The 11,501-nt window shown below is 38.5% G+C and overlaps 1 protein-coding gene across 1 annotated transcript; it reads left to right on the forward strand.

The window, feature by feature from the left end:
• The first annotated feature begins 6,481 nt into the window (after window positions 1–6,481).
• On the forward strand, window positions 6,482–9,089 carry LOC139891787 (uncharacterized). The gene is made up of 5 exons (XM_071874766.1): window positions 6,482–6,815; window positions 7,517–7,659; window positions 7,739–7,920; window positions 8,474–8,587; window positions 8,662–9,089. Exons 1-5 carry the CDS (start codon window positions 6,528–6,530, stop codon window positions 8,805–8,807), a joined length of 873 nt encoding a protein of 290 aa, XP_071730867.1. The 5' UTR covers window positions 6,482–6,527; the 3' UTR covers window positions 8,808–9,089.
• The last annotated feature ends 2,412 nt before the right edge of the window (window positions 9,090–11,501 follow it).

Raw genomic sequence — 11,501 nt, forward strand, 5'->3', positions numbered from 1 at the left:
ACTTGCCAAAAATATTGCATCAAGCTTTGGAGGTTGCACAGAGACATGTTCGAGCTGGTGAGCGTGGGTTGAACAAGTTTGATACTGGCAGTAGTAGCAAGCCGCACAACGGAGGACGGTATTTTGACAGAAATCAGAGAAGGAATGACAATTCAAATGAAGGATGGAGAGGAAACAATCACCCTAATGATTTTCACCATAACAGAAAGCCAATAGAAAGGCACCCGTTGATAATGGCGCTTACTAAAACGCAAAGAGATCCTTTTCACTGAACCAATTCGGACCACTTTCAATGCTCCAGCACCTATGGAAGAGAGGGAGGGTCCAAAGAGTGAGTTGTGGTGTGATTTTCATGAGGCTTGGGGCCATGATATGGACAATTGTAAATCTTTGATGAGAGAAATTATAGCGAAAATCAAGGCAGGAGAACTGAATCATTTGTTGCCTGGCAAACAGTACAGGAGGAATGATCCTCGCAGGAAATTTGCGTGGCAAAGGAATGATGGTAGCAGAGGACGCCGTGGAGAGAACATAAGAGAGCAGCATGGCAGAAGAGATAATCGGAACCAACCGCAGTATGGAGAATGGATCACAGAGCGTGAGACAACTCCAGAAGTTGTAATCAGGATGGTTTGGATTAATGATGGTCATTATGAAGAAGGTGAATCATCAAACAGCAATTTGGACAGCTGGAAATATGCCCCAATTATCTTTCAGCCAATTCAGAATTGGGCGTTGTCCGTCCAACCAGTGATCATTTTAGCAGAGATAGCAAATAAGTTTGTCAATTGTATCTACACAGATACAGGAAGTGAAGCTGACATCATCTACTGGCATTGTTTGAGAACTTTTCCAAGGCATGTGCAGAGCAGAGCTAGGCAAACGAGGTTGAAAGTTTCTGGACTAACAGGAGCACCGATAAATGCCATGGGGCAGATTCGTTTGGAAGTTGTTATGGGCACATTCCCATTGTTGAGAACGGAAACAATTGATTTCACAATCATAGATGGCAATTCTCGTTTTAATGTCCTTTTTGGAAGAACAGCTTTGGCTAAGTTTGGAGCAATAACATCGACGGCCCATGCAGAGGTCAGATTCCCTACTCCAAATGGAGTCGCAGCCATACATTCACAGTATGTGCAGCCAACAAGGGAAATATCAACGTTTGCAAATGGGCCAGAAGGCAGAATGAATCAGAGAAGGCGTGATAGGTTATTCAGCGAGGAAGAAGTTCAGGAGTTTTTCATTCCGTAAGCAAGAGTGAAGGCCGGACAGCGCTGGGCGCTCGGCATATGAAGAAGCAATTTGTCAACAAGTTATCAAGAACAGTGTTTATCTTTACAATAAAGAGCAGTTTCATTTAGCATTTCAATAAAAGCAGTCTTTTACAATCGTTGTACTCATGCCTGTTTGGCATTTGAAGAACACATTTCGAATTATATGATGAAGCAGCGTTTATCAAACTTACTGTGAACCATTGTGGTTATTTTGCAGTGCATACATTAGCAATTGCATACATTAAACATTCATGACGTACTAATTAGGCTTGATCCACCTAAAAGTCATCATCAATTGTTTATGTACTGCACAGTACTGAACAATAATTTTATATTTTTCTTAAGCAAAGTGCTGCCCGTGACAAATGTAAAACATTACATTTATAACCTGCCCATAGAAGGATCGTATTTTTAAATACCTCCGATGGCGGAAGCTTTTGTGCCGGCCATTAAAGGCACAAGGGATCGGCTAGAAAACGTTTAAGTTTTACTAGAACGCACCGAGGCATGATACAAAACTCAGATACTTGTCATGACAAACATTATAAAAAATTACTTCACAGAACGAAGTTATATATTTTATGTATGAAGGAAAAATAATTAGCAATTCTTCCTCATATACTTTATGACGAAAGGCGTAAGACGGAGAGTTTATTGATTTATAGTCATTCTTCTAAAACACTTCATAATTCTTCCTCATTAATTTTATGATGGAAGGCGTAATCAGACATCGTATTCTTGATACTGCAAGGCATTTACGTATGAGTTACCTTATGCACTTTTCAAAATGATTTGCTCAAATTATACACTGTACAATTGTGTATAGAAATTTTATGCTCAGGTGCATAATTGATTGGTTTTAAAGCGTTAAGCATAAAAATATTTACAAGCATATAAGCACACATAGTCATCACAATAAAGTCAGTATATATATATAATGTTAAAGTCAGTAAGAAATTTATTACAAAACATTGTTTGAAATTTTTACAAAGATCAATTAAACTGCACGCCAAGCACATCTTGAGCAGAAGAGTCTTCTTTGCTGCATACTTCATCATAAACATTTATCTTCAGATTTATCAATTTGTCCTTGGCCTCATCAACTTTTTCTTGAGTACCAGGAGGCATAAGTTTGGCAATGGTAGCAGAAGGAGTTTGGTTGGGAGCAAGGCATTTGAACAGCTTGCCGGTCACATCAGCAATAGCATGGGTGCAGGCAGCATCAACATAATCATTGTAGGGATTCCCTACAAGACTGGATCCAAGCACCTTAGCTATCAGACCTGGCACACCTTTCTTAAGCTCAGCAAAATTGCCCTCGCCTTTCTCCGCCCCCCGGAGTAGCTCAGCAGACTTCTCTCTCTCTGCACTCAGCTGTTTCTCCAGTTCACCCACTTTCACCTGCTCAGCATCCTTTTCCCCTTGCAGAACAGCAGCAACATCTTGAGCACTTTTTAACTCAACTTCTTTAGCCTTTATTATTTTCTGCGCATCATTTAAGGCACGCTCAGCATCAGCAGCTCTTTTACGAGCATTTGCACTTTCAGCTATGTCTTTACGAGCAAAGGCAAGAATAGACTCTTGATGTTCCTGCAGTTGTAGCACAGAGTCCAGGTGGTTGGTTAGCAGTACATGAGCCACCATAGTTGATTCCCTGAGTTGATGAGAACGAAGAGCATAGAATTGGGGTTTCAGCTCAGGGATAACACAACCCTGTACATCAATAAAATTTTATGAGTTATTTCAAACAGCTCACATTAATAAATTACAAGCATATATATGCAGAGGGTCTTATCGTTCCTACCTGAATAAGAGTTGCAAATTCTTTATCTTTAGTGGCGGGGTTTGCAATGATGGCTTGCAAAGCCCTCACATGAGTAGGAAGAGTTGGCTCTTGAACATTGGAGGAGGTGATAGCAGGATTAGTGATATTAGGAAGAGGAGAATCATAAGCAGAGTTGCCTTCATGCCTATCTTCATGAAATTCAGATTCATCGAAGGGGGCAAATTTTGGGTCAGGCATTTTCAGGCCCTTCTCTCCTTCACTTTCAAGATTCCTCTCCGGCCTCCGGTCACCGCCCTCCGTAGCCTTCCCTTGGCTGTCATCCGACTCTGCTAAAATTACTAACAAAAACAAATTAGTATTATGAACAAACATAACAGTTATAAGAAAAAACATGTGCATTTTCAAAAGAGAGCAGAATGGACATACTTCTCCTACGTTTTTGCTTTTTGCCCTCCTCAGTACTCTTCACCCTTTTAGAGCCTATGCTCTTCTTTCTTGTCTTCTGGATTGGAGGAGGAGTAGGGTTGGTTTCACCCGTAATGTCAACTGATGCCGATGTTTGCTGATCGGCGGTGGTGGTATCATCCGTTGTCTGCTCAGTGTCTATATGATCAGACCCGGATTCACTGTCTGAGCTGCTCACAGCAATTTCTTTTCCCTTTTTAGCATCAGCAGCAGCTTTAGCTTCAGCTGCAACTCTCTCCGCCTCAAGCTCTTCAACAGTTTTGTCACGAGCAGTGACCTCCACATCATCATCAAGATCAGGGGATAAAAGAGCAGAGCGGACCTGCATCACGGAGTTGCCTGCAAAGATTACACATTAATAGCAATATAAGTACACATGACAAACAGTAGACAAAAATCTATATATATAATTGGATGATCATATCACATCCTACCCTGTTTTTTCTCACGAAGTACTGGCACAGAATTGCTTGGCCATTCTTGGCTCACTTTGCACAGCACAAGGATTCCCTCATACCTTTCGTATGATCTGGGTGGAATACAGAGTCCTTTCAAGCTATTTACTATCCGCTGTTCTGCGGGAGAAATTTTAACACCCTTTCCTATGCCCGCATCAATAGCACCCCACTCCCGGACAACGGAGTATTCTTCCGGAATAACAGTTTCATCAACAAAGAAAAATGGACTTTTCCAGTCCTTCAAGTTTGAAACTCTATTTGGACCAACAAAATGATTATTTTTCTTACTATCAATAGTAAGCCAGCAATCGCTAATCGTGCGGATTCTAAACAAAGAGATAAAAACATTAATGCGAGGCTTTATATTAATAGCATTGCAGTACATTTCAAAAAGGATGATTTTTTGAAGACCATGGGGATGTATCTGAGTAAGACAGGCCCCGTAATATCTAAGAAGGCGAAGAAGAAAGTTAGTAAGGGGAACACTGAGGTTGCCGTGGGTAATTTGTAAAGCGTATTAAGTAATTTTTCCCTCAGGAGGATTGTCAGCAGTTTGTCCGATAGTGGGAAGAACAGGGTTGTATTGATTGAGATGGCGAAAGGCAATCTTTAATCCATCTAAATATTCAGTAGTCAATGATGAAGCCATCGTGCTAACTTCTGGAATGTTAGCAGTATTTGATGAAGAAGGCTTGGCGTGTTCTTGGCCAGTACTCCGTGAAGAAGCCATGATAATACAGTAACAGATATCAACAAGAAGAAAATAGCAGTAAGATGAAGTGTACTGACCTTGGAAGACGGTAAACCTTAAAAAGTTGAAGATTGAAGAAGGAGATGAAGATTTGGGAGAAATATGCTTTTTGGATCTTGGCAAAGGTAAAAAAGTGATGGTAACAGGGTTATGACGGTTTTTATAAGGGTTCATCGGTGCAATTTTTATGGTCATGATTGAGACACGTGTATGGGCGAGTTTAAACGAAGGGTACGAAATAATACTTTTTACAACTGGAGGCGCGTGGATGATCTCAGCCGTAAGAAGACAATCATAACAGTGTCAGTAAAATTCGTCTGCATTTAATGCCTAAAATGTTTTCCCCGATGCAAGTGGGCAATGAACAGGCTGGTTTGGCATGCGTTATCAAAAGTTTAACAACTTAATCATTTTTCAAATGCTTAAGTCCTTAAACTGGGGGGACTTAATGGTGTATCCTATCGTATACACACATAAAAGGCATAATAGTTGCATAAATATAGCATCAGGAAGGCTGGAAACAACAGTTTTGTGGAGATTATCCGTCCAGCGTTCTCCTCTGTACAGGCTGCTCCGTCATGCGTAAGCCCTGAAGGCCGCCTAGCGCATAAGACCTGGCCGGAGAGCGCCGCATTTAGCATAAATTTCGGAGCACATGTAACAGAACGTATCATCATTTGACACGTGTCCCCAAACAAATCTGGTAGATCTGACACTATAAATAGACCCCTTGGGTCGTTATTTTACACAAGTTCAGATATTCTGACAACTTTGAGAGCTGAGACTTCATTTCTTTTTCTCTCTCTACTTTCTCTCACTAGAAGTCATCCGGCTAGCACTCTTACGCTCAACGGACGACAGATTGATTAAGCCACCCCACAAGTTTCTACACTTGGGTACCGGGTCTGCAGGGATTATTTTCCGAGGGTAAAAATCAATCGGCAACACTCCGCCCTCCTAAAAGCTAGATCACTTCTAGTTTCTTGTTGACATACTAAGCCTTACCTCATAAGAAAATAGGTGTTAACAGCGTTCACGCTACAAACGGTCCCTCAACTTTGACTCAATTTACACAACGACACCTCAACTTTACACTTTTTCAGGGATAAAAAACGTAAATATACAATTTTATTAAAATAAAAGAAACTAATTCCACCCGAATTTTTAACGGGTCATATCTTCTTGCTCGGTGCGAGTTAAATTTTTTCGAGACCACCGTTCAACTCGAAAAAATCTAATGAACACAACGGGCCTAACTATGCGCGAAACGGACATCGTTAAAAAAACACTAGATAACGGGCTCTATATTCTCGCTCGGTGCGAGTTAAAATTTTCCGATACCACCGTTTAACTCGAAATAATTTTACGAACACAACGCGACTAACTATACGCGAAACCAACATCGTTAAAAAAACACTAAATATTTCGGACTATATTACATACATATACATACACGTCCAACAAACAACCCAACTTACTAGATATATATTAGGTACAAACAATGTATATTCAAATTCGACCGCGCGTCGAATACAACCGCAGCAACGCGCGGTCGAATTTTTTTTCTAGTAATAATAATAACCATAACCATATACATAATAATAATAATAATAATAATAATAATAATAATAATAATAATAATAATAATAAATAAAAAAGGAAGAAAAAAGTATTTTGGAAGGAAATTTTTTTTTTTTTTTTTTTCCTTCAATATTTGGTAAAAAAAAGAAAGGAATAAGTATCATTGGAGGGTTGTGCACCAAAAGAGCGAGTGAAGGGCGGCTATAATAATGTCCGGTGGCAACTGTGAAGTGGAAGAAGAAATCAACCGGAAGGAATTAGAAGATGAATCAGAAGAAGATGATGAAGATGAAGAGATGGTTGAGGGTGGAATAGGAAGTTACAAAGGGAAAGTAAGGATGGTGAAGGGAGATGCATCAGATGAAACGATGCTTCTTTGGGGACTTCAACAACCAATTTTCTCCAAACCAAATGCTTTTGTTTCTCAATCTTCCCTAATTCTCTCACTCGATGCTTGCGGTCGTTCTATCAACATCTCTCAGTCCCCTTCTTCTTTGGTACTTCTATTACTTACTGTTTGCACTTTTCTTGATGGTTATTCATTTTGTGTTGTAATTAACATGCTAGTTAAACTATCTGGGTGCAAATCCCTGTTAGATATATAGATGTCGAGATCAATCGTCGGCTAGAGAGGAGAGGGGGGCCGTATGTGATATATATGCATCATCGGTGTGTTTAGCATAATCCCTTGTTCATAAAAATAAGAGGATGTATGGTGTGTTGTGTGACTATTAGGAACTCATACATTAAAAAGTGTTTCGATTCAAGTGATACTGCATCAGCTTAAAAATAGTGTGTTTTTCGTATGTGATATAGACCATCCCTCATGTCCTTTAAGCACTAGATAATATTCACTCCGAATTCAATGAGTAGTATTTTATGAGGTGGGAAGTGGTTGTTATGCATTTCTTTTTTTATATTTATATTATATTATAGATTATAGATTCATGTAGATTTCAATGATTTTGGACTTTGAGTTTGTATGCATACTTTTACGTTCGTTGTACAGCTATTTGTTCATATATGAAGTATAAACATTACGAATTGACTCTTAGAACTCGTAAATGTATGTACAAGTTGTAAAATCGTAAATGGACTAGATCATATTAAGTATAAACATTACATTTTTACTGTTATATAAAAAAGTGTCTTTCGCACTTGATAGTCAAATAATGTGGAGTTATAAACTATTTTACAGGGTCAACCTGGAGTAACTGGATCAGTTATGTGGGACAGTGGAATTGTACTTGGTAAATTTTTAGAGAATGCGGTGGAAACGGGATTACTCGTTCTTCAAGGCAAGAAGGTTATTGAATTAGGTGCAGGCTGTGGTTTAGTTGGGTAATGTTCTTTTTTTTTTAAAAAAAATTTGTTTGATTTTCTATTTTAAAAATTATATTTTCTGATATTATTCTTTCAGTTGTATTGCAGCTCTTTTAGGTTCTCAAGTTATCGTTACAGATATGCCAGATAGATTAAGACTTCTAAAAAAGAATGTTGAAGATAATTTGTTTGGAGATGTGCGAGGTTCTGCAACAGTTAATGAGCTCACTTGGGGTGATCGTTCAGACCCACAATTGTTTCAACCTTTACCAGATTTAGGTAATTTCTCTTTACCTTGTCACAAAATCAAAATTATTCTGTCGATATTTTACAACATTTATTTTAGTGTTTTCTTGTGAAGTTTACAGTGTTTATACATCCCTTAATTCATGGTCACCATATAATTGACAATGTTTTTTGGCTGGTATTTGGTGAAGTTCTAACATATGACTAATGAGAGAGGATAGCATACTTGTGATGATTGTGCCCTGTTAGAATGCTTACACATTTGTATGTGTATTTGTGTTTGCGTTTGTATGTCTTAAATAAATTATTTTCGTGATATTTGAATTGACAGCTAGACCCGTGTTTAGTTTGCCTCTCTTTGTTCATGCTTAATTTTTCCACTATGATAGTGGAATTTCGACCTATATGCTTATACATGTGTATATTCGAGTTAAAGTTTTGCCCCCAAATTGGTGAAATAAATCTGTACCAAATAATGAAATCGGTTCAGATCTAAACTCACCCAAGTTTTTGTTCTTTTTATTTTATCGATTATTTGTCAACCAACCAAATTGTCTCATTATTTGATGGTTTATGAATCTACTAGTGATTGGATCGGATGTAATCTATAGTGAAGAAGCGGTGACGGATTTGATAAACACCTTAGTAGAACTCAGTGGGACTGAAACTACAATCATTCTGGCTGGAGAACTTCGAAATGGTAATAATAATTATAATAATTTTGTGTTTGTTTTTGTACGACTTGAGAATTAAAGAAAGCTATTTGTTGAGCAGATGCTGTCCTTGAGTACTTCATGGAAGCAGCAATGGAGTATTTCATCATCGGTCGTGTTGATCAATCAGGTTGGCATCCGGATTATCGAAGCCCACGTGTTGCTATGTATGTTTTGGTTAAGAAGTTAATACCAGTTACACAATGATCAACAATGCTTGATATTACCGGTTCTAGCGTCTTCTGCTTAATGGAGCTCAACAAACAAACGTGTATGTGATGAACATGTACGGATTTCTTAAGGTTATAAACTGCGCGGTTATCTTACATCTTTATATTATAATTATATATATTATATATACTCTACGTATTCTATGATTATTACTGGTGAGGGTACACTATTATAACCGAAACAGTTGGCGTTTATGCTATATAGTACGGAGCAACACTTTTCCTACCTTTTTTTATGCTAAAAGTTGTTTTGCGGTGTGTAAGTACATCTCTAGTTGATAATGTTTGTCTACAGGCTACGGTCATTTATCAATGTTATGTCGCACTTATACCAAAAATAATGCGGCGTCCCCTCTCCAAATTGATGATGATTTGGCAAATTTAACGCCCTCTGACGCATCATTAGGGCTTACGCCGGCGGGCGTCAAGTTAGGCATGTGATGAAAAAAAAAAAGACGTGAGGGATATATGGCGCACTATGGTTGTAGGGATGGCAATGGGTAAGAAGAACCCGTGGCCCGCGGGTACCCGATCCGCGATGGGCGGGTAAAATCATTAAATCTTACCCGCGGGTATGGTATACGAGTAAAAATTTAGACCTGCCGACGGGTCGCGGGCGGGTCGCGGGTATATACTACCCATCGCGGGTAAAACCCGACCCGTGAATACATGAGACTTTTCTTAATTTACCCACTGATTAATACTTACAATTATTAAATTCAAAAGTTATTTTACTAGTATTTGAATAATGATTAAAAATATAATATTATATACAAGTAAAAAACTTAATTTTCACGTCATTATACATATAGCTTGTACATATGACTTTATTATTTATAAAATTATTTGGATTTTCTAGTAAAAAGTTGTATATTATTTTTACCCACGGGTTACCCGCGGGTCACGGGTATCCGCGGGTCATGGGCATTGGCGAAAACTTTTTACCCATGGGCGGGTAACGGGTCTCAACGTGCAAAAAAGAAACTCGACGGGCGGGTCGCGGGTATATAGAACCCGTACCCGTTACCCGCAGGCGCCATCCCTATATTTTGGTTGGATGCTTTTGACCGTTTTCAAACGGTAATATTACCGTTTCATATTTGAAAAAAAAAAATCAACTTATTTCATCATAAAATACCCGTATATCTTAATTCATTTTTCATATAGAAATAACATACAAATACATTCAAATTTCACACATTTTGATACATATGGATTCGTACAATATTATTCTTTAATCCGACTCCGAAGATAATGGTGTATCCTATCGTATACACACATAAAAGGCATAATAGTTGCATAAAAATAGCATCAGGAAGGCTGGAAACAACAGTTTTGTGGAGATTGTCCGTCTAGCGTTCTCCGCTGTACAGGCTGCTCCGTCATGCGTAAGCCCTGAAGGCCGCCTAGCGCATAAGCCCTGGCCGGAGAGCGCCGCATTTAGCATAAATTTCGGAGCACATGTAACAGAACGTATCATCATTCGACACGTGTCCCCAAACAAATCTGGTAGATCTGACACTATAAATAGACCCCTTGGGTCGTCATTTTACACAAGTTCAGATATTCTGACAACTTTGAGAGCTAAGACTTCACTTCTCTTTCTCTCTACCTTCTCTCACTAGAAGTCATCCGGCTAGCACTCTTATGCTCTACGGACGACAGATTGATTAAGTCACCCCACAAGTTTCTACACTTGTGAACCGGGTCTGCAGGGATTATTTCCCGAGGGTAAAAATCAATCGGCAACACTCCGCCCTCCTAAAAGCTAGATCACTTCTAGTCTCTTGTTGACATACTAAGCCTTACCTCATAAGGAAATAGGTGTTAACAGAAGACAAAGTTATTGTTGAAATCATTCAAAAATACTTTGTAAGTAACTAGAGGGGGTGAATGGTTACTTAATACGATTTTTAAAATTTTTCAGATGATCAACAAGATTTGAACAATCCATGATCAACTTAATCAAAGATTTGAACAATCAATGATCAATTTAATCAACTCAAACCCAATGTGTGTAGTGTTTATGTTTGTAGTAATGCAGAATGTAAAGTAAAGAACATAAACACAAGGATTTACATTGGTTCAGGTGGATGTTAACTAATACACCTTAATCCACTCCCCGATTCACTAATCGAGAGTTTAGCTTCACTAAGCCTCTTTCTCCAAATTCGGTGGATATTCGATTTACAGGTCTTGCACTCCTTCATAGACAACAAACCTACTCTTTCTATCCCTTCGAAAGATTACCTCTAACTTAGATCAACTCGTCTTCACCTTGGACAAATATTAATCTCCAATGGAATTAATAAACTTCTTAGTTCCCGTTAAGGAAGATGATAGCTAAGTTAGCATATGCTTCTAGTTACAAAGTACAAGACTCACCCTCTCTAGTGATGACAATCATAAGACAATTCTAAGGATAATACAACACTAAGTAAATTCACAAATATAGTAATTTGAAAGTAAGTTTACAACCCCTTCTAAAATCTATGAGATTATAGAACTTCTCTTGCTAATCACAAACACATGTATATGAATTATGATCTTGTGATTCTCTGATGATGTTGAGTTGAAACATGCAAGAGGTCAAGCCTTCAAAGTTCTCCAAGTCTTTCTATTTATATGGAGAGATAAAAAAAAGTAGTTGTTGTTGCGGCTGTGACCACGG

This window comes from Rutidosis leptorrhynchoides, chromosome 2 (genome assembly GCF_046630445.1).
Source record: "Rutidosis leptorrhynchoides isolate AG116_Rl617_1_P2 chromosome 2, CSIRO_AGI_Rlap_v1, whole genome shotgun sequence".
NCBI classification, from domain to species: domain Eukaryota; kingdom Viridiplantae; phylum Streptophyta; class Magnoliopsida; order Asterales; family Asteraceae; genus Rutidosis; species Rutidosis leptorrhynchoides.

What these genes read in the sequence shown, in the direction of transcription:
- LOC139891787 (XM_071874766.1), top strand. Translation starts at nt 6,528, where the DNA reads ATGTCCGGTGGCAACTGTGAAGTGGAAGAAGAAATCAACCGGAAGGAA. An exon ending in CTCAGTCCCCTTCTTCTTTG is followed by an intron (nt 6,816 to 7,516) that starts GTACTTCTATTA and finishes ACTATTTTACAG; the next exon opens with GGTCAACCTGGAGTAACTGG. An exon ending in GCAGGCTGTGGTTTAGTTGG is followed by an intron (nt 7,660 to 7,738) that starts GTAATGTTCTTT and finishes TTATTCTTTCAG; the next exon opens with TTGTATTGCAGCTCTTTTAG.